This window comes from Gordionus sp. m RMFG-2023, chromosome 3, assembly GCF_954871325.1.
Source record: "Gordionus sp. m RMFG-2023 chromosome 3, tfGorSpeb1-WG-v2, whole genome shotgun sequence".
Lineage (NCBI taxonomy): Eukaryota > Metazoa > Nematomorpha > Gordioida > Chordodea > Parachordodidae > Gordionus > Gordionus sp. m RMFG-2023.
The window spans coordinates 28542665-28567530 of NC_088777.1; the positions used below are offsets into that span (position 1 = coordinate 28542665).

At 25.1% G+C, this 24866-nt stretch overlaps 1 protein-coding gene across 1 annotated transcript in view; it reads left to right on the top strand.

Moving 5' to 3' along the window:
* The first annotated feature begins 1254 nt into the window (after positions 1-1254).
* The window catches only part of LOC135926851 (phospholipase D2-like), a 55402-nt gene continuing 31790 nt past the window's right edge, over positions 1255-24866 (top strand). The window contains exons 1-6 of the mRNA XM_065462783.1: positions 1255-1307; positions 3290-3378; positions 3476-3639; positions 3704-3771; positions 10060-10262; positions 24686-24830. Coding sequence (XP_065318855.1) covers positions 3323-3378; positions 3476-3639; positions 3704-3771; positions 10060-10262; positions 24686-24830 — 636 coding nt within the window. The 5' untranslated portion in view covers positions 1255-1307; positions 3290-3322. The remainder of the gene's footprint in view (positions 1308-3289; positions 3379-3475; positions 3640-3703; positions 3772-10059; positions 10263-24685; positions 24831-24866) is intronic.

Here is a 24866-nt window from a genome sequence, read left to right on the forward strand (position 1 = left end):
AATTTCAGGTCTCCCTAGTTTCAATATTTAGAAACTGATTAAAACCTCTTCGCAATTGGCATTAGAATTTACAAGATTCTCATCTCAAATTATATCTAAAATTAAATTCTATATTAATTTAGGTAGCTGGCAGTATAAATGCAATCATTTAAACATTGTTATTGATACTTATCAATCAAAACGGATTATTAGTGATCCTTATAAGAGTTAGGATATCAAGAGGTTCAAATATTTTATCAGAGGTTTTGTACAGATTTGGGTAACAAAGTTTTTAACGGTCTAGATTCGGTTTAGATTATCTTAATAATAATGGTTAATACATATTTTACAACTCGTTTTAGGTTTGGTTGATAGATTTATTTGAAGCTGAGTTAATAAATAATCAAGCAAAACCTAGATATGGACTAAGAAGATTTTACAAAAAAAAACAATTGTTGAAACAAATAGTCATCCAAAAATACAATAAATTAACTGAATTTTATTTTATAATGTTGATATTGATATATTTTCAAATCCTGCATAAATTTTTCGAATAATTATTCTAAGATCAATAGAAAATCATTCTCTATAAAATATGATCTAAAAAATAATTCTCTGCAAAATAATTATCTACAAAATAATTCTCTATAAAATTAATTCTCTTTAAAATCCCTCTATAAAATCTTTCTCTATAAGTAATTTTCTTTAAAATCCTTCTTTTTACAGTACTTCTCTATAAACAATATTCTCTATAAAATCATTGACTTTAAGATCATTCTCTTTAAAATCATTCTAAATAAAATTATTCTCTATAAACCGCATTCCCTATAAATGGCATTTTCTATAAATTATAGAAGTCATTCTCTATAAATTGATTCTCTATAAAAATCATTCTTTATATAAAAAATTCTCTATAAACTACAACAATTTTATAAATACATTCTCTATAAATGTTTTCTCTATAAATGTTTCTATAAAATACATTCTCTATAATGGTTTCTCTATAAATAAAAACATGGAACCGTTTTGTTACATAGTTAAATCGCACGATAAAATTTGTTTTTTATAAATTTATATATATTTAATAAACTTTTCTTTTATATAAATATTTCCAAGTAGCTAGCCGATTGAACTTTACCTTTCGATCAATCTGTTTGCTTTATAATTTATTTTTCGGTCTTTCTTTCGTCGTTGTAAACATTTATTTATTATACTAGATTTGTCGAAGTTTAACCACGTGGTCCGGTGGGATAAAGGACACCGAAAATTCAATACAACAAGCTTATATCTCCATAATTAAGGAATCAAAAAAGTTTATCTATATAGAAGTAAAATTAAAAATTTGACAAATTAATTTTGTTCTTATTTAGAAACAGCATGATGACTGCTTATAAAGATATGGGGGGGGGGGGTAAATTTTGACGGGTAGATTAAATGGTTAATATTATGATTATATTATATTATATTAACACCTATAAATAAATTAGTTGTTTATTTGTTTATAATATTGCGTATAAGATATTGCAATATTTGGAATCTCCCTAAAGAGTATTCATTATGAGGAATGATTTTAAAACTGGGTGTAATGGCCATATCCTCATTAGTGTGGGAGATCTAACATTTTTTCAATTTTTAATGGAAATTGTTTTTCATTTTTATCTTTTTATCTGATAAACAAGATTTAGCACCACTGCTTTTGCTATACTGAGTACCTTCGCAATAGATGTTGAGGATGGCAGGGAGTATTATATTTTATAAAAAAAGGCTTTAATTTTTGAAAATGGTTTAAGGTTTCCCAAAGATGTATCTTTTAAACCAAAATTATAAATATAAAATATAAAGTAACACGTTACTTTAACTTGCTACTTTCAAAAATATAAAACAATGTTATATCTGTTTTTATTGTAACAACTTGATATTTGCAGGGACGAGAACCCAAACCCGAACCCTTTTTTAAAATTTAGGGTTCAGGGTTCAAGTTTTTTTTTAATTTTAAAAAATTCATTTTTTTTATTTTAAACTTTCATTTTATTTATTTTAAATTATATGTTAAAAATAATATAATATAAAAAACATGTAATTTACGATTTTTATTTATAAAAGATTTCCTAAAAAGAGTTCTTATTCAAAACAATTCTTTTTTATTCAAAAAAAATATTAATTTAAAAAAAACATTTTTGGGTCATTTTTTCATGTAATTATTTTTGCTATATTTAATAATTTTTTAAATTGTATTGTACTATTATATCGTCGGTCTAGAATTGAAATGCTCCACTCACACAAATAAAATGAGAAAATCAACATTTAAGTTTAAAATCAAATACGAAAAATTTATTTATCAATTTTGACAATAACTTTGGCAAAAATTAATATTTTTTTAATAAAATTTTTATTTTTATATATATTGGGAATAAATAAGTTATTATCCACTTCTAACTCAAAAATTCTGAAAATGTCGAGTGGAGCACTCCAATTCTAGACCGACGACATTATATATAAAATATTATAATTATGATGATAATTATTTTTATGGCGATACTAATTAAAATAAATTTTTTTAAAAAAATGATGTTTCAATTATTTTAACTAATTTTAATAAGTCATTATTTTTCTGGTCTCCGAACCTGAACCCACCTGAACCCGAACCGGGTTCAAAGATTTTTCTCTGAACCCAAACCCGAACCCATTTTTTTAGAAGGAGGGTTTTCGTCCCTGGTTATTTGTTTTATTTATGAAACCTTTATATTTTGAAGCATCTTTAAGCCTAATAAAACTCTTTCATATTTTTAAAATTGTGTTGTTTTTATATGAAATAAAATTATTTTATAAAAAAATTTAAAATAGGCGAACCGTAATAAACTTAAAATTTTAATTTTCGAATCTGAATGGGTAAACCCCATTAGAAAAAAATATGATTGAATCTATTAACAAATCAAAACTTTTTCGGATCGAGCCGGGCTTATGAAAATAAATCAGAGCTCTAATTCAAAGTATACTTTTTTAAAATTTGCATTCATTTGGGGGGGGGCAAGTTCTGCTTTTCTATGATTTTATCTTCCAATTTTTTTTCATTTCTATCTCCAATCCATTCTAACATTATTGGCTCGAACTCAGTTTTCAAGTATTAAATTAGGAATATGGCATTTATTATTTTATTATCAGCCTTTTAAACTAATATAAACATGTGTTTTAAAACCTCTAAAAAAATAATTTAAAAATTGGCATTTTTTTATTCAAAAATATATGTGAGTTGGAATTTTTACATTGGGGGGAATTATTATCAAAAATTATATAATTCAATTATTTTAAGAACCAATTTTTCATATCGATACAAAAAAATTTGATGGTGTTGAATGGGATTGCAGAAGCACTTTATCAAAGAATTATCAAAGCTCATAGGTAACCGTTTAATATATTTGCCCTTTGTTTTTTTTATATTGTATATTTTTTTAAATTTTATTTTATCTTATTATTATTTAAAAAACCTTTTGTACAGCGATAAACATGAATTCAAAGTTTACATTGTGATGCCTTTACTCCCTGGTTTTGAAGGACAAATAGGTGAAAAGACTGGAACATTTTTAAAAGCTCTTATTTATTGGACTAATTCCTCTTTTAATATGGGCAATAAATCTTTGATTCAACGATTGAAGACGTCAAGTTTCAATTACAAATCAAAATTTTTTTTGATAAACATTTATATATTTTTTAAATAAAACAATAGTTGAAAATCCATTTCAATATATCAGTATTTGCGGATTGAGAAAATACACAGAACTAAATGACAAACTGGTATAAGAATGAAATTGTAATTTATTTTTATTTAAACTTTAAATTGACTTATGGTATAAACGAGTAAAAATTTTTAAAAAGTCATAATTGGACTGAGAATATATTAGAAAAGACATATCAAATGGACTTATTAAATATTATAGTATAAGAAAAAAATTTTGGCCTAATACTCATAGATCATTTAGAAGAATATGAAATAATTTAGTCCTCAATTTTATCCAAAGATTTAGATATCAAAGGGGAAAAAAGTAAAATATTTGAGTATTTGAATTAATTTCAAATATCAACCCCAAGGTGAAGTGTCTTAAATAAAGTTGGTTATATCCTTTTTTATTCCAATATTTTTAGAAAATAGGTATAAATGATAATTCTAAGTTTTGAGTCATTATCATCATCATCCAGAGGGACATAGAGGACAAAATTTATCAGTTAGATATAACTAAAAAATATATATACTTAAACTAACAAATAATATGATCATTCCAATCGTTTTAACTATAATTAAAAATTTTCCCCTAACTTATAAATTTTTTAAAAATTCTAAGCAATAAAATTAAGACGTTTCAAATGAACCGAGAGAGAATTTCATTACCTTTGTCACAAAAATGCAGATAAATATCTGTAAAATTATAATTGCTTCTTTCGTGGGAATCTAACCAAAAAATAGTGGGCCTTAATATTTCATCTGATTATAATTAGATGTTATCAATCGATATAACTTTATGGTTTTTATAGTTATTTTATAAATAGTATATATGCTAAATAAACTATCGATGAAATTTAAAAAAAAAAGATAATTATATTAATTGTGTATACGATTATTTGACTAAAATCGCAAATAACTTAAATTAGTTATTTTAGGGACAATGAAACAATGGACTATATATAAATAAAAAAGGCGAAATTAATTTATTTTTTGTTTCTATAGTGTTATATGAAACGGATAGTCCTTAACACATAATTTCAAAAATATTTCAACTTTTTCTTTATTTGAGATAAATATATTTGGGGAAAATTTTGCTTTTTTAAAAAAAAATATATAGATAAGTAACTTAATGAAGGTCAACCGGTTTATACTACAGTTTGGTTCAAACCGTGAATTTAGTATTTAAAGTCGGTTCAGTAATTCAACCTGAACCGATGGAAAAATCATATCTTTTTATCTTTTTTTATCAAATTAAATATTATAAACAAATTTAAGAGGTTTTAGTTATTATCCTAAGCTTTTTATTCATATAATTAAAGAGGTTGAATCAGTAGCGTTACTAAGGGGAGGCGGCACACAGGGACCCGAACCCCTGAAAATTTTGGAGAGCCCCTTGAAAATTTATTTTACTAAAAAAAAGTAATTTTAAAAAATATATTTTTAGTCCCCCTAAGATTGTAAAGATTGGTGACCAAATATTTAAATATTACGTTCATATCTTATTAGTGCTGTAAACATTTCTAAAAAAATCGAAAATCTAACATGGTCCACTTTCAAAAGAGAGGAACGCTTTCGCGTTCATGAACGCGTTCACGTTCGTTCAAAATATTATGATAAATTTTTTTAAAAATATAATTTAATATAAATAAATGTCTTATATATTTAACACATTATATTAGCCATGTTAAAAAATAATATAGTTTTATTTTCATAATATAATTATAAATGCAATATAATATAGCGGATAAATAATATTTTTATTTATAAAAAAAATTTCTTATTAATTTTTAATGACAATTGTTTTTCAAAATTTTCATCTGATAGACAAAAACGCTTGGCAGTTAATACGACATTAACTATATTAAACACACGCACTACGCAAATGTGGGATTGCGTTATTATACTTAATAAACATCTCTCCAAAAACGCGTGGAATTTATTAAAAACATTTATTGTTCTGCCCCTTGCTTCAAATAATTGGGATAAGTTAGCCCCCTCCAATCCATTATCTACATCCTAGTCAAAAAAAGGGATATCTCGAAATTAACAGTTCTTGCATTATCATTTCTAGGGTTTTAAATATATTGGTTGTTTACAGACAGATTGATCTGCATATATATGGTCTAATCTTAAAAAAAAATATATGTAATTAATTTGATATTGATAGGTTTAATACCTTTTATTAATCCCATTTAATACTGCTTCTATCAATGGTATCATATTGGCCACTAATTTTTTAATTTTTTAATTCAAATGCATTTTTTCTTTATATTTGATTTTGTTTAGTTATATTATATAAATAAAAGAATTAATATTGCAATCAAATGTCGTTTTAAATTGAAACTTGAAGATTTTGAAACTGATATAAAACTTTTTGGACACATTTTACATTTGATAAGTATTGAATTCCTTTGATATAAGATGTTACTCTAAAATATTTATCATATTTAGATCATGGCAATGTTAATTCATCTGATTTTAAATTTTCAGAATCAGAGGATGATAATAAAATATTAATATCCATGCTTACACTAATCTATTAAATTAAAATATAAACAATAATATTCAAATTAATAAACTATAATAATGTCTTGTTAAAAAATTACGTGATACGTAACGCCCATGGGAAGTAAAAGGGACAGATAAAAGCCCATGCCCGATTAAGTAAGTTTTGATTATGGAAGGGTCATATTGGCAATGTTACAATTTACAATTTAAGTCTTGAGTAACTATAATGTTCATATAATCTGTAAATAAATATGATTAAAATAAAATAATATTTACCGTTCTCACTTCAAATTTTCCACCGGAAGTAAAATTTTTCAAAAAATCAATTTCAAAGAATATTTTCAAATTCATTTTTTCCTTAATTTAAAAAAAAATGTGAAAAGGAAAAACAGCTGATTAAAAAATATGAGACATTTTCTTAAAAAATTTGAATTAATATTAAATTTTCAAATAAATAAAAATAAAATGTGTTTTTAAAATGGAACGAACGTTAAATTCGAACGCGTTCGTCAAATAAAATGATCGCCGTTCATCATTTTTTTCAAAAAAAACGTCGTTCACGAACACGTTCAAAATGAACGCTTTCGTTTACAATACTATATCTTATGTGTTGATGTATTTAATGTGTGTGAGAAGGGGGAGAGGGTCAAAAATTTTTTTAATTTATAAATGAGATTAAATATATTATATAAACTATAAAACTTCATATAAAAAGTTAGCAAAACTTGAGTAAGAAAAAATAAATGAATTTACAATTATATTTAATACATTTTTCCTTTATATAATTTTATTGCCTTCCTATCAATTAATAGCTGGGTTTTATCGAAAAGTAAATTAAAGGATTTGTAAAAAAGGTGTAAACCGAATTTGTGATTTTACTTAACCCTAAATTTATTAAGGTCTTGCAGATTCTCAGGATTTGAAGAGTTAGGTTTTGCTTAGTATTCCATTAATGTTCTTTTTAATATTTTCTTCGCCAACATTTATGCTATTATATACTTTGATCTATTTTTCAATTTTCTAGTATATAATTGAAGCGGGTTTTCGAAGGTATATGTACTATAATGTAATATATTCCTGCAATCTGGCTCAAGAAGTTTAAACTCTAAAAAAATTCTTTTTAAAACAATTATGCCGGGCTCAGGCATGAAAAATTTTAAGCCAGGCTCGGGCTTAAAAATAAACAAACTCAGACCGGGCTCGGCCCAAAAGATTAAATCTGAAGGGTTCTAATCTGTGAAAACGTTTATCATGTTATGAAACGATTTAATAGCCTAGGTGATATAACAAAAATAGTCGATTCGTCAATTATATGAAATATAAAATAATTGAATATTATTCAAATTCATCTCAAATATTCTTTAAAAACACTATGTCTCCCTACGGAACAAGGGTTGATATAGCGATTGTCTTTAAATATTCTAAATTAAAATCCCCTAGATGTTACGAGGAGGGATATTAAGTGGGCAGGCATATAGATTTAAAAAAAATAGGGCAGCGTTAGTACCACAAGTAATCATTAAAGTATATCTGAGTAACACGGTGACTTCCTTTCAAAAATAGTGCTAACACACGAGGGAAGGCTTTCCCATAATTCTCGTGTGCTAATTTAGGCATCTCTAACGCACAAAATAAATAAATACTCATATATCTTATAGTAGGATTTTAAGTAGGGGAGACCGGGGTAAAAAGATTGGTATTTTGCATTTTTACCATAATATTTTGAAATATTAGAACAAATTATATATTTACAAGTAATCAAATCCCTCATTTACAAAAGAAAAAACAGTCGCTTCACCTATAATACTTTAGGGATCTTTGATTAATTATGTAAAGTGTTTCATTTTTGCCATTTTACACCATACCCAGGCTAAAGTTGCTAAGCATCGGGGTAAAGTGGTTAAAATAAAATTGAAAACTATATTGTTTAATTGAATAAAATATTGCAATTAACAGCTATTCTTCACTTGTAGTATAAACTAATTAATACAATACCGGAATATAAATAATTATATCAAAAACATCGTACATTAAAATTATTCTTCCCCTTTGCGACTATTCATAAAATTTTATTCCAAATAACACAAACATTTATTAATGTTCCTTTGCACAAAAGTATCTTTTTATATGATGTAGGCGTTAATCTTCAAAAATGATCTTTTTACCGCTTAAATCAGATGGAATTTTAACCCTTTTACCCATAGCAGCTTTACCCCAAGTTCATAAATATTGTGTAAATCTTTGTTGCGTGACTTCTAGTTAAGCAATAAACTTCCGATAAATTTTATTTTATAGCTGTGACTTTGAGGAACATGTATATTCTGAGCCTTAGTCGCTAAAAGCAAAATACTAGAGCGATTTTTATAATTTTTGGGTAAAAGACGGTTTTTTGGCAAAATATGTCAAACCAGGGAAAGTTCTTGTAAAGTAAACATAGGTAGGAAATTAGATATACATATACATCTACACACCAAAATGTCTTTATGCTTAAGGGTTAGTTATTCGGGTAGCATTATTGCCCCGTCAATCGCTTTACTCTGGTCTCCCCTAATATGCATATTGCGGTGAATAAAATAATCGAAGCACACCATGTCCTTACCAATACTATGTCATGTTTTTATATTTTAAGAAGTCTTTAATTAGTACATATCAGGCCTATTCAAAAACGAATTAGAATCGAATAGCGCATTATTCATATTCGATTCGTTTAAACGAATCGAATAATTTACTATTCGTATTTATACAAATAATAAAATCTACTATTTGTATTCGATTTCAATAATAATTGAAATGAATTTTCTTGAAAATATATCATACACAAATATATTAACAAATTTTTTTATTGCTAATTTGATTTCAAACAGAAAACAAAATTAAAATGTACATTATTAATTTAATTCATAATTCTAAGCCAATTTTTAAGGCAAAGAGTTTTTCTTATATTTTCTTCCTTATATGACATGCGATTTTTTGACAACAAATTAGTTCCAACTAAGAGTGGATGTTCCTTTTATAGATAGGTAATCCGTAGGTGTGAATGAAACCAAACCTATTATATGATTAATAAGAGGAGATGTTGTTTTGCCTTTACATTATAATGCTCTTGTAATGATTCATCCTGTTCACGGTCTTTATTGATTTGATATTGATCCCATACGCTCTTTTTGTGGGAAATTTTGTCAACTTCAGTATCAAGCATAACTATTTTATCAGAATTCTCCTCTAACATAATTAGCCTACTAATCATAATTTATTGTAAGATGTATTAAATTTTTTTTTATATACCATTGTTTTGTGTAATTTTTTAATAAAATTTATTATGAGATACAAAAAATAAACTTCTCAGATTCTAAAACGGCAAATAAAAATTTAAATATTGCTTCAATTTTCTCTTCAGAGATTTTTCAAATTTTGCTAGTCTTTTTATAAACACCACCTGTCAGATTCGAAGGTCATCAAATAGAAATGACAAACGTTAGATTTAATAAAAGCTTTATTAAATATTCCGAATAATTAGTTTTATTCGATTAATTCGTTTTATTCGAATAATTCGTTTAATTCGAATCGAATAAATAATTATTCGTATTCGGATAAAACAAATAATTTTCGTATTCGTAATTATTCGATTCAATTCGAATTATTCGAATTTTTTTTGAATAGGCCTTTTGTAGAAAACATTACGGAACATACATTATAAGAAGAATTTAAATTGTTTTATGATGCATCTTCTTACTTAATATTTCGTATTCAGATAGAACACTTGAGATAAAATGATAAATTTTAAATCAAAATATTTCTGATCTTTTAAAATGACAAAAAATTTATAATACATATCAACCTTTTCTAAAAAAAAGGTTACAGAATTAATTTACGTTCACAGTAAATTACTTATAATGGATGATGAATGTTGTCTTATAGGTTCGGCTAATATCAATGATAGGAGTCTTTTAGGAGATCGAGATTCAGAGATCGCAGCAATTTTCAAGGATAATTCAAATAATATGAAAAACCAACAAAATAATACATTTTGTTCGACTTTAAGGAAAAATATTTTCAAGTAAAAAATTATTTTCTTTCTTTAAAATTTTTAATAATTAGGCAGGCATCTTTAATCAAATATTTTAATTTTTATAGCAGTACTATGTTTGTTTATAGTAAATATGTCTGTTATGCCAACAGTTTTTTTACAAGGCTAAAAAATTAAACAAATAAAAGACCCCACACAACCAATAAAATAATAAATACTTTTTTTAAAATGATTATGTTGGAGTTGGATAGACGGGTCCCACCGTCGGGCAGGGGTAGATACTGTCCGTGTTCGAGGGTAAGTCGAGAAATTAATGAAACATATTTATTTTAATTGGTAATTAAACAGTATGATATTATAAACAGCAAAAGAAACAAATCAAATATTTAAATGATCACAATTCATTTTTCGAGGTCTTTATATAAACCCCTTTTTCAAAACAATTATAAAAAAAAGAATATTAATTTAATGTCCTGGGTCATCTCGAAAACTGGCAAACCAGTTTTGAGGATGAAATCAAAACACTCGGTATACGTGAACAAAGAAAAATATAAATGATAATATGAGAAAAACACATCACTTCTAAATGAACAAAGAAAACAAAAATATAAATGGTGATATAAAAAAAACATATCACTAGAACAAAACAAAATAATTATTATTAACTAGTTAAAACACAACAGATTATCATATATTTTTCAAAAAAAACATATTTAAATTTATATAGTAAAAAGGCAATATCAAAAGATTTGTAATACAGACAAATCCAGTATTTTTAACGGCATTTTACTAATTTACCAACATAAATAATTATACAACAGTGGTTCTGTATAAAATTTTCAGTAAATATATCTTTAATCAATATATTAATAGATTTATTTGCCATTAAACATTTTTTTTCCAGTATTTTAGTTGATTTGTAATAAACATTTTTTCCTCCATTATTTTATTTATATTATAAATAAAAATAAATTCATTGTTATAGTTAATTATGAATCCCGGAAAATAATTCCCCGTAAAAAAAATCCCGGAAAAAAATTCCCGGAAAATAAATCCCCGGAAATTAATTCCCCGGAAAAAAAATCCCCGGAATAAAATTCCCCTGGAAAATAATTTCCCGGAAAAAATTTCCCCACTATACATTGAATTGCTAATGCATTGCTAAACTGCATTGCTAAAAGGCAATCAATCATTATCAATTATAAATCAATCAAAAATTTATTACGTATAATTTTTTAATGATAATTTTTTAAACTTTTTTAAAATATATTTAAATCATTTTTTTATTATAAATGAAGAATACTGATTAAATGATATAGTATATAATTTTATTTTTATTTAATATTATTAATAAGAAATTTATTTTTCTAGCTTATTAAAACAAATATACATTTTATTCAATTTTAAAAATTAACAAATATATATCAAGAGGGCGTTATATGTTTTAATATGTATCATTTTAGGAAACCGGAATGATGATTGGATAGCACTTTTTTTATATTTGGGTATATATATACATATGAAAAACCTAAAAATTAAAAATTTTTTAGGTTTCTTTGATGTTTAATGAGTAGGTTTAGAATAGTAAAACAATGGAAATTTTTTAAAGTAAATATTGCTGGCGTTATTTATCAAAATCTCTTCATTTTTGTTTTATACGTGTATATTTACGTGCTAAGCATTATTCTAAAAAATATTTTGAAAATAATTTGATTTGACCGATTGCCGAGCTCAAAACCGACCACTCACTAAATATTCGATTGACCAAATTTATTAGGAATATAATTTGAAAAATGTTGATTTTCGTTTTATATATCTATAAATACGTATAAAACATAATCCTAATAATTCTTCAGAATTAATTTTATCAAAATTTTTAAATATTTTATTTGAGAATTATTATTTCGTTGATTTATTTATAGGGAATTTTTTCTCCTAATTTTGTAATTTTAATTATCTTAAAAACGGAGATTTTTTTTCCGGGGAATTATTTTTCTAGATTCTTTTTTAATATAGCTTACATTTAATATATTTATTGTAGCTTTCGTTCTCTTCGCTACACTGCACAAGGTACGATTCCCAAACAATTTATTTTAAATGAAATAGTTACATTTCTCATATTTAAATAAATATATTATGCTAAGCTAACCTATCTCATATTTTACTTTTAATAAACCTTTTATCGGTCCGTTGTCTCACCCCCTCCTTCATTATTATATAGGATTTAACTTGTAATATACAATAAATTTATTGAATTTAAAACAAATTAAACAATAACATAAAATTTATCGAATTTAAAAACATTTAATGGTAAATCTAAATATATTTCCGCGAATATGAAGTTGATGATTTATTTTCAAAAAATATACTCCAGCAGTAGTCCGCCAACATATTTATACGATTCTTGCCGGGAATTTAAATTGAAAACTTAAGACCCCCCAAAACGAAATTCTTTACCATTTTTCTCAAAAAGCAATCGATAAAAAATTATAAAATTAATAAATTTATAAGGAAATATAAATCTAACACTGTCACCAATTTTCAGGGATTTTCATTTGATACTTTTTAAAATATATCCGTATTACCATTTTTGAGATTTCGAAAAGTTGCCTTTATACGATAATATTTTTAAAACTTGACGTGAAGGGAAAACTTAGAAAACGAATTCGAAGTCAATGTCAAATTCTACACCAAAACTTGTTTTTATTTATTTTTTCTCCCATTTTTCTTGTCACACAGTACAATTAATAAAAATTGATAAAGACATAAATATTAAATAAAACCTATACAATTATTTTAATCTATATTTTTTCAACTTTTAGGTAGAGATATCAACATCCAAGGATGTTTTTATCATCTAACTCAATCAACTCATAGAAAGATTCAGGAATTGGGGTTAGAATCATCATATCGGAATGATCCAATGTTATGCTTATTTGCAGCTATGATCGATGGATTAGCATTTTTACCTATTCACGATGTCAAACGAGGTATGGAGTATTTAAAAACCATTGTATCGGATGAAAACAAAGAATTATTGTTTTATTTTGATAAAAATTATGTGAATGGAGAATTGAGACATGGGAAAAACTCTCAAAGGCAAGTAGAGCCATTGTTCCCACCAGAAACATGGAATGTGTTCAATGTTACGATTGCTGGGGAAAATCGAACAAACAATGTATGTGAAGGATGGAATAACCGATTTAAGCATATTGTAGGCAACAAAAAACCGAAGATATGGGAACTATTCGAAAAAATAAGGATGGAAATAGCGGTTGATATGGGAAAAATCGGCCAATGGAATATTGGGACATACACTCCCCAAAAAAATCGTATTTATGCAACGAAACAAACTATTTTAAAAAATTTATGCATTGATTATTTAGAAGAGAGAAGGGACTTGCCCAATTTTCTCTCTTCAATTGGAGAACATATACGTTCTAGAATTGTTTCTTTTGAATAATATAATTTATTATTCTATATATCATTTAATAAAATTATAATTATTTCTTTTCTGTAACTTTTGAAAAAAATTCATAAGCAAAATAATAATTGTTAGATTAGAAAAATATAATACTCACTGCTGATAATCACCTCTGGATGTATTTTGATTAAAGTGGTCAGCATTTTTCATTACTTTTGGCAGTATTTAATTAAAATTGGGCAGTAAAAAATATAATTTTGCAAGTTTTATAGTGATTCTGTATTCAGTCAGTTAAATTCTTAAAGTAGGTAAATACTTCAGTAAAATAATTTTTATCAAATAGAGGGTATCAGATTGAATTGCTAATTTCCTATTTAGCCACAAAATTTATAAAATTATATTATTTAATAGCTTATCCTTGTAAAAACAAAAAGGGGCGCTATTTAAGAGTCAGTAAACTGTGAAAAGCCTTTTATCATATTTCGAAAAAAATGATTAAAATTTGTGTAAAAATAATTTTTCAATAAATACCTAAAAGTTGATGAAAGTGTGTAAAGGTGAACTAGATTTATTTAACTTTCGTTTTATTATTTAAAATATCAAATCCTCGAAGAAATTTGACTTTAAAAAACATTTCTATTTAATTAAATACTGCAGAGCAGATCCGGGTCACGGGATTTTTTTTCCGGGGAATTATTTTCCTAGATTCAAATTTACTAGTAATATAATTTGAAAATTGTTCATTTTTGTTTTATATATCTATAAATACATATAAAACATAATCCCAAAAAATATTTTAAAAATATCGTGGTTTGGCGGATAACCGACTCGTATATGTTTTACTCGTAATTATAGATATATAAAACAAAAAATGAACATTTTTCGAATCATATTACTAGTAAATTTTATCAATCGAATATTTAGTAAGTGGGGTTTTGAGCTCGGCAATCAGTCAAATCAAATTATTTTCAAAATATTTTTTAGGATAATGCTTAGCACGTATATATATACGCGTATAATACATAAATGAAGATTTTTCCATGGATAACGCCAGCAATGCAGTATTTGGTCATTCGGTCGGTTTTCGGGTCAAATCACGATATTTTTAAAATATTTTTTGGAATTATGTTTTATACGTATTTATAGATACATAAAACAAAAATCAACATTTTTCAATTTATCTTAATAAGTGGTCGGTTTTGAACTCGGCAATCGGTCAAATCAAATTATTTTCAAAATATTTTTTAGAATAATGCTTAGCACGTAAATATACACGTATAAAACAAAAATGAAGAGATTTTGATAAATAACGCCAGCAATATTTACTTTAAAAAATTTCCATTGTTTTACTATTCTAAACCTACTCATTAAACATCAAAGAAACCTAAAAAAAAAATTTAATTTTTAGGTTTTTCATATGTATATATATACCCAAATATAAAAAAAGTGCTATCCAATCATCATTCCGGTTTCCTAAAATGATACATATTCAAACATATAACGCCCTCTTACGGATATATATTTGTTAATTTTAAAATTAAATAAAATGTATATTTGTTTTAATAAGCTAGAAAAATAAATTTCTTACTAATAATATTAAATAAAAATAAAATTATATACTATATCATTTAATCAGTATTCTTCATTTATAATAAAAAAATGATTTAAATATATTTTAAAAAAAGTTTAAAAAATTATCATTAAAAAAATATGCGTAATAAATTTTTGATTGATTTATAATTAATTATGATTGATTGCTTTTTAGCAATGCAGTTTAGCAATGCATTAGCAATTCAATGTATAGTGGGGAAATTTTTTGGGGGAATTATTTTCCAGGGGAATTTTATTCCGGGGATTTTTTTTCCGGAGAATTATTTACTCGGGTATTTTTTTCCGGGGAATTTATTTTCAGGGGATTTTTTTTCCAGGGAATTAATTTCCGGGGATTTTTTTTCCGGGAATTTTTTTCCGGGATTTTTTTTCCGGGGAATTATTTTCCGCTTACCATATATTTAGTACCTTCAGACCAAATAATTGAATCATATCTATAATTTTACTATTTTCAATATATCCATATGGCATAATATCTGATAAAATTGTTTTTATGGTCAAAATAAAATATCTTTTTTACTATTTATACATCTTATAATTGTAACTTATGACCTAAAAAATGTAATCTTGCTAGTTTAGGGTTTTGCAATAGGCTATGAACCCTAATTATAGTTTAATAATTTAAAACTCAATTTATAAAAAAATTTTGATAACAGAAATTTAATAGGATCCGAGTTCTATGCGTTGTCCATAAATTTGTCCCTGTTTGGTCTGCGGTCTCAAAACCAACAATTTCTGAAGCCTAATTTGGGTTCACAGCCCTAGTTTTGCATACAATATTTTAAATATATTATTTACAAAACCCTCCTCTAGCAACATTAAATTTTTTAGGTTATAATTTACAAATATAAATGTATAAAAAGATATTCTAAAAGATTTTATATTGTGCACATAAAGACAATTTTATCAGATATCATGTAACATAGATACATTGACATATTATAATTACAAATGTGATCCAATTATTTGTTCATATTGAAAGAACTAAATAGATACTTTAACATATTTTTTAAAAATAAGGATCCCCTTTCATCAAAACAAAGGTAAATTTATAGTTTAAACTTTAAATAGACTAATACCCGTCATCAAATAAAGGAGAAATTCTGATTTACCCGTCATCAAATAAAGGAGAAATTCATTTTTCCCGGTCATTCTTGATGGGTTATCTGCTTGTTCAAATATAACACTTTTATATCTATAAACTATAATAATAATCGCTCCATGAAAATATTATCAATATTAAGGCAGTCAGATGCGTTGGTTTAGTTGGGAATTCCGGATCTTGAGACATTTTTATATTGCCAATATAGGACATATCCCATCAACTACTCACATTATCTGAAAACCAGAGCTCCTGTTAATCAGCATTGCTGTTCGCCACCCATTCCCCCACCCCTCCCACTGTGGTGGAAGGAGAATTTTAGGGGTTAAGAGATAGGAATAAGGATCAATAAAAGAAGTAGGAAATAAAAAAATAAACAAAGCGGTTAAAGAAATATAAGCCTTCATACTTTATGACTTGGCGATTATCGGTTTTCAACACACTCACATTTGTAGCCATATAAAACATAATATAATTTTATTAAAAATATTACCAAGTAAATTTTTCTTCTTCTATAGAATATAATTTTTAAATCAAAGTTCTCTTTCTCTTTAAAAAGAATATAGAAATTTCACTCATCTATTAAAATTAAACTAAACCTAAAGAAATTCCTTCTCCAAACAGCTGCTGAGATATGGACCTCTAAATGTTGAAAAGGGGGAATTTTGGGCAAATAGCACACTCCCTTTAATTTTAGATACCTTTGGATATGATTGAGCTAGAAGCGTCATAAATTCTATATATAGCCTAATGGTAGGCTTTTAATGTTATATGCTAAAAATTGTTAAAAATTTTAATCTTAAACACCGGAAAGGATCATAAAATCAAATCAGCCTTTATATTTTCTTTCAAAATTTGTTTATGCATAAGATATAGGATTAATTAATAAATGTGCAAATGTTCAAGTTGTGCCGAGCGCAAGTTAAGGAGATCTAACATTTTAATCATTATTATAATACAAATATTCTTTATAAATATTTGATATTAATCAATAATCATGATATAAGTCAAAAGATATTAAATATTTCACGTTTAATATTTAAAAGAATAGTTATTTAAGATCTGGAAATTTTTTTGGGGGGAGGACAGAAGAAGTTGGTAAATTTATTTGATGAATTGAATTTCTCTCCTTGAAAAATTAATTATAAAATACAACAGTTTATGATTATAATTTTATCATAGAACATCACCTCGAATGAAAAAAAATATCAAAGGATATCTATAAGAAACTAAGGGTTTTAAATACGCTCGTATAAAAAATAATAAATATATACTTTTTATTTATACGATCAGAGAATTAATTTTAAGCTGGCTCTTATAAAAAATTAAGATCAAAAGATCTTATACGAGCTCAGGATTAAACAATTTTGTATAAAACGTTTATTTTTTATTATTTAAAAAAAATTGTATTATTTATAAAAAAAACGTGTGCCATTTGAGCACTACATTGGAATTAATTATTTTTTTTATCAGAAATGAAAAATATTTATATATTTAAATCATCATTCAATTTGTATTTTAATGATGTGTATATCGATAAATTATATTGTGCTAAGTCCTCTAGTGTTGTTTAACTACAGAGTTACACTAGGTATTCCTCATTTTTATCATATTTAGTATTAAGGGGATGTGGAGCTAGTGTTGTTAATAAGGTTTTGGCCAAAATAACTGTATATAGGGCTCAAAATTTGGCAGGAAGTTCAAATTTTTCTGCAACCTATGAGCAAAACTTTCAGGCTTACATAATATAATTTTGACTAATTTTGATCGAGCCATTTTAAAAATCGGTCCAAATTGAACTATTTAACACTGTGGAGTCCTCTGCTAGTTAGTGAGCAGGCTGCAAGTACCTGTAAGCACACCAGTCCCGAAGACTAATTTACGTCTATAGACTGAGATAAAAAGAGATGTACAAGTAACCTATAACCGAGAATTGTACATCTATTAAATTACTTTATGGGTTGCACAAGGGCTGATTTTAAATGTCTATGTTAAATAAGTAAATTCTGTTGGTGTTTATGTTAGTAGAGAGAAAAAACTGAAAATCTTGTTATCGTGTTGACCATTAAACATTAGGCCTATTCAAAAACAAATTCGAATCCAATAGTGCATTATTCATATTCGATTCTTTTAAACGAATCGAATAATAAAATCCACTATTTGTATTCGATTTAAATTATTCGAATAATTGAAATGTTCTTAATAAAATATATCATACACAAATATATTGACAAATTTATTTATTGTTAATTTGATTTCAAACAGAAAATATTATCATTATAATCTGATAATAAAAAATATGTAATTATTAATCTGATTATAAAAAATATGTAATCAAATTATAAACAAAATTAAAATGTATATTATTAATTTAATTCATAATTCTAAGCCAATTTTTAAGGCAAAGAGTTTTTCTTATATTTTCTTCCTTATATGACATGCGATTTTTTGACAACAAATTAGTTCCAACTAAGAGTTAATGTTCCTTTTATAGATAGGTAATCCCTAGGCGTGAATGAAACCAAACCTATTATAATGATTAATAAGAGGAGATGTTGTTTTGCCTTTACATTTTATAATGCTCTTGCAATGATTCATCCTGTTCACCGTCTTTATTGATTTGATATTGATTCCATAATCGCTCTTTTTGTGGGAAATTTTGTCAACTTCAGCATCAAGCATAACAACATCAAGCATAACTATTTTATCAGAAGCATTCTCTTCTAACATAATTAGGCTACTAACCATAATTTATTGTAAGATGTATTATATTTTTTTATATATACCATAGGTTTGTGTAATTTTTTAATAAAATTTATTATGAGATTCAAAAAATAAACTTCTCAGATTCAAAAACGTCAAATAAAAATTAAAATATTGCTTCAAATTTCTCTTCAGAGATTTTTAAATTTGTGCTAGTCTTTTTATAAACATCATCTGTCAGTTGAAGGTTATCAAATAGAAATGACAAACGTTAGTTTTATTAAAAGCTTTATTAAATATTCCGAATAACTCGTTTTATTCGTTTTATTAGAATCGAATCGAATATTCGAATTTTTTTGAATCCTATTAAACATATATAATTAGTACATCTTATTTTCTGGTTAACATAAAGTAAATGTTTTGAATTCTTAAACACCAGAAAAACCGAACGATAAAGTCTAAAATTAATATAAACATTAAATTATAATTTAAAATTTACCATGTTGTCGTAATCTATTGCTTAAAGTCTTTGTCCTGTATGTTGTTCTTTGAATAAAATATACTCGGACATGCTATTTAAATAATTGAATTCAAATATTATCAAAATATATACCTAGATACAGATAATTTTTTTTAAAGTTTATCTAAATGCATATACAACATTTTTGCATCAAGATACAATCATTAAAATGTATGGTAATTTTAAATAAATAAAATTATATCATTTCTGATATAAAAATTATTCCAAATTATTGCTAAATTATTTTATTAAATAGAAATATAGTTTTATGAATTTTTCCTATAAACTAAATATAATATATCGATAATTACATTATTAAAATAGAAATTAAATGGTCATATCAAATATGTAATTTTCTTATTTCTAATAAAATAATAATTAATTTCAAATTAGGGCGCATCAGTTTTTTACATACAATACAATTTTTTTTGAATAATTAAAATAAAAGTTTTCTACAAGATTGTTTAAAATAATGAGCCTGCATAAAATCTTATGATCTTTATTTATACGAGCTTGTTTCAAATAAAAATAATATAGTTCTTTTTTCTATGAGCATATGCTCGATCAATGATTTTTAAAACCTTTTATTTTAAAAAACCTTAAAATATATGGTTATTTGTTGAATGTCGGTTGGTCTGATTAGCAATTATGGTATTTAAATTAATATATAAAAAATTTATTATGACTCAGATAATAATTCTCGATTTGGTTAAGGATGAATAGTAGATTTGGTGGTGAATGATAAATTTACACAATACCTTTGATTTGTAATAAATATATAAAATACAATGTTTTATCTAAATCTTAAGAACAAAATATTTACTTATTATTTCAGACCAATGCAACTTTATTTTAAAGAAATTATCAAAGCCCCCTCCCTCCTCATAGGCGTAGCCAAGGAGGAGGTCTATTTTTGTAAATATTATCTTAAGATAATAAAAATTTCCCCCCTCACCTATACACCTTCACCCTCCTTTCCCTCATGTTAACAATATATTACTATAAATAAGAATTTGAAAGAAAAATTAATAAAAGTTAATAACTTTTTTAAATAACCTTTATAATTCAAATTTTTAAAAAAAAAACATTTTTATAAAAAAAAGTGAAAATCAAAAATTATTTTTTCAAAAATCTAATAGAGCCAATGAATGGCCTATAATATGTGGACCTAAAGATCTCCAAAAAAAATGGGGAAAACACCAACTAATAGGGCCCCCTCCCCCCTCTCCCTAGCAAAATCCTGGCCATGCCCTTTTCTTTAAAAAAGATTACTTTTATTTGTTGGATGTAGGTAACTGATTAGCAATTGTGATAATGAAATATCATGATACTCCTTATTGAAGATTTTTACAAAACCTTTACTTAAATAACTTAGGATAATATGTAATATTTTATGATGTAAATAAATATAATGATTATGAAGATTATATATTAAATAATTAATTTTTTTATTGATCATAATAATATTCAAAATGTTAATAATTTACGCCCAATAAATATTCAAATAAATCAGCTATGCTAACAGAAATATCCATGAGTTATACTATAATCAGGATTTATATATTTAATTTATACATGTATTAGCACAGCCCCAAACTCAATTCATTCGTTTCAGAGGTGGAATATACCAGGTTCGAATCGGGTAGTTGCCAAAAAATTAATATTAGGGTGTAAAGTCTCCTTAAATTTTAATACATTAAGATGATAGGAAAACGATCGTATTTAGATTATGGCGATTCTATATAGTACATAATTTTAAGATTATCAAAATAATAAATCATAATTATATGTCTATTCAAAATTGACTCAAAATTTATTAGCTTGCAATATTATTTTATATTATAAAATAAATAACAATAAACTCCACTATGGGATTAAATATTATAAAATAATATATTATATTCTAATTTAATATAAAATTAGAAGATTTAAATTATCTAATATTAGATTAATTAATATAAATATAAATATTAATTTATTTTACTTTATATTCATATTAAAATTATCCAAAAATTTAATTTAAATATCTTATTTCTACTAATATAAGAAATGAAATAATAACTTAGCTAATCATAATACCTCAACTCAAGGAATTTTTACTGAAGGGAATTTTTTATATGAATAAAATATATTTAAAACTAAATAAGTATCCGAAGTAAGGAGTAAAATTAAAGCTATATAAATATGGATTAAGGTTGATTAAAGGTAGATATGAGTAAGGGTTACTTAAATTTCCGGAAACCAAGTTTTTTGAAAACACGGGGCCACCCTTCGCTAATTAGAGGAGATTATAATTATAAATATGATCTTACGATATTTCCGAATACCTACTGATTTTTGGCAGCTCCTTAAGATCAAGTATGTTGGAGTTTAGATTGGAGGAGGCTTAGAGATCAATACAGAAATAGTTTTAATTAGAAATTTACCCGTTCCAGGTAATTTTGATAATCATCTGGATGTTTTCCATCAGAGAAGAGACCTGGAGGTTCTAAGGTCAATAAAATCTCTAAAAAAAATTGAATTAAAAATATTTACAAATCAAAATAATAATAGTAAAAATTTTAGAAAAATTTTTTTAAGAAAATAATAATTATGGAAATTTAAAAATATTTAATTGTATATTCTGTCTAAGGGATAAAAATTACCTAAATTCAAGTGTTTGGGTTATTTTATGTAGAAAAAAGCAAATATGATTTTGACACTTTTCCTTTTTTGATCAGACTTTTTCAACCTTTGGGACTTTTCCTTTTTTGATTGACCTTTTCTCTATTTAATCGGACATTTCCCTTTTATGATTGACCCTTTTCCTTTTTTGATAGGACATTTTCCTTATGTGATTGTATCTTTTTCTTTTTTGAATGGGAAACCTTGTATATATAATGAATATTTTTTTAAATAAAGAGTTAATTTACTAAATTTGTCTAAAGATATTTTATAATGATAACTTTCCTTGTGAATTTTATATTTTTTAAACATTTCTCCTTATAATAATTTGTTTATTTATTTAGGATTCTTCGTGCACCGTTATCTTCAAACGATAAATATGAACATAATTATAGGATTAATAAAAATCTTAGCATTGTATTAATAAACTTAATACAACACAGTCACAAATGTTTCTACATCTATTTGATCTTGCAAAAACTGAAATAAATTGAAAGTTGGTATTCAAAAACCTAGGACTATTAAAAATATAATCTATATATCCATTGTTTAACTCAAAACTTTCTCGCAATTTAAAATAATTAAACAATTATATTTTTTATTACCAAAATCTAGAAATAAAAATTAGTTCCAGCTTTACCTGATTTTTTAGCCCAGCTAAAAATGGCGAAATCTAGATTTTATCCGAAAACTATTATTTAACCTTGGATTTTTAAAAAATATAACGCAACTTTGAAAAAAAAAACTAGTATAAAAAAATTCATTTCATTTTCCATTTTTGATATTGCAAATGATTATGAGCTATTCAAAGTATAGAATCCATATTCTGAGCCATATTAAATATATGCCAAGATCTAACTCTCTACTAAGAATATGTATTAGAAGAAATGGCGGAACATCTAATGCCTTATTAATAAAGTCAATTTGTGTTCTAATATTTAGACTTTTAAGCAATACTCAATATTAAATATATGTTTTTGTAGAATCATTGTGATTTTATTTGCATATTAAATAAATATCTAATATGACACAATTACTATCATAATAAAATTTTAAAATACAAAGAAACTTCTATTATACATAATATATTTAAAACTCGTAAAGTAAATGAGTTATTTTGAAGCAATATGTGGCAGCCGAAGGGTAAAAATTTTTTAAAAATAAATTGTACACTTCCTAATCAAAAAGGTGTCACTGATTTGTTAAAAATAATAGAGGTTTTAATAATTCGCTATTATATAAACAGAAAATATATCCTAAAAACAGCTAAATTTTAAAAAATTGTTTTTCGAATATAAATAGTGTATTGATTCGTTTGAATATTAAATTTTTTATTCGAAATTTCAAATCTATTATTTTATTAGTTAATTTATATTTTGAAGGTTGCATGATAAGAGACTGGGCATATTGTCGCTTTTATAAAATTTTACTTTGCTCATACATCATAATTGTTAGAATATAGAAATTTAACATCAATTATCACAAAAATACATAAAATATAATATATAGAGTACTAATAATTTATTGTAAAACTGAGCCAATGCTAAATAGAGTTAAACAGTTTTTAAATTTTTGTAGAAACAAAAGGTTTTCCAACTAGTAGCGCGTGACTTTTTTTGGTTAAATATAAAAATAGGGCTTAGTATTTTTTTATAGATAAAATATAAAGGAAATTTGTGGAATTATAAAGTTTAATTCTGTTGATGACATTCAATTTATTTGAAATTATTTCATTCATTTGATAAAATAATATAAATAATATACAAATTTGCATATATTGAAATGATTATATTTAAAAATTGTCCTCTCAAATAATTAAAATTTTAAAAATTGGGTCTGTGTCCTAAAAATAAATATATAAACCGGTATAAAAATAATTATTTTAAGAAATACGGGGAAATTTAAAATGATAAAAATAAATTTAGCCAGTCCCCTTAAAAATCTGTCCTCTGCTAGACATATATATCTTTTTTAAATTAACAATAAATTTAAAAAATAATACAATAATTATTCATGTTGTGAGTAGGAGCGAATTTATATGCATATTTTGAGTTTAGATGAATTTAATATTAAACCAATAATTTTGATTAAGCAAAACTTAATTCCAATGCTCAAGTGACAAATACCAAAGATTTGCAGACCGTATTTATTTTTTTATATATACCAGGGCAGGGACAGGCTTAAAAATTTCTTAAAAAAATACCCGAGCCAGTCCTATGAAAATTTTTAAGAAATACCCGGGCCGGTATATTTTAAACCAGATATTTTAAATCGCCTTTATCTATAAAATTAAAAATAAATAAAATATATTTAAAAAAAATCCGGGCCGGGCCTAAAAATATAAAACCCGGGCCGGCCGGGCTGTGCAAATGATACCTCTGTGTATCTGATAAATACCCTCTCTTTCATTGAAATTTATATTCTAAAAGGGAACATTTTCTCGGCTCTAAGATGGACATGGACGATAAAAATAACTCCGATGTGCAGGAAAAAGATTTTGAGGATCCCAGCAAAGATTATTTCTTCCATTTATGGAACACCAGGGCCAAAAATAACACAGTAGCATATAACGAGGTCTGTTTAAAAATTTCATAAATTAAATTAAATCTA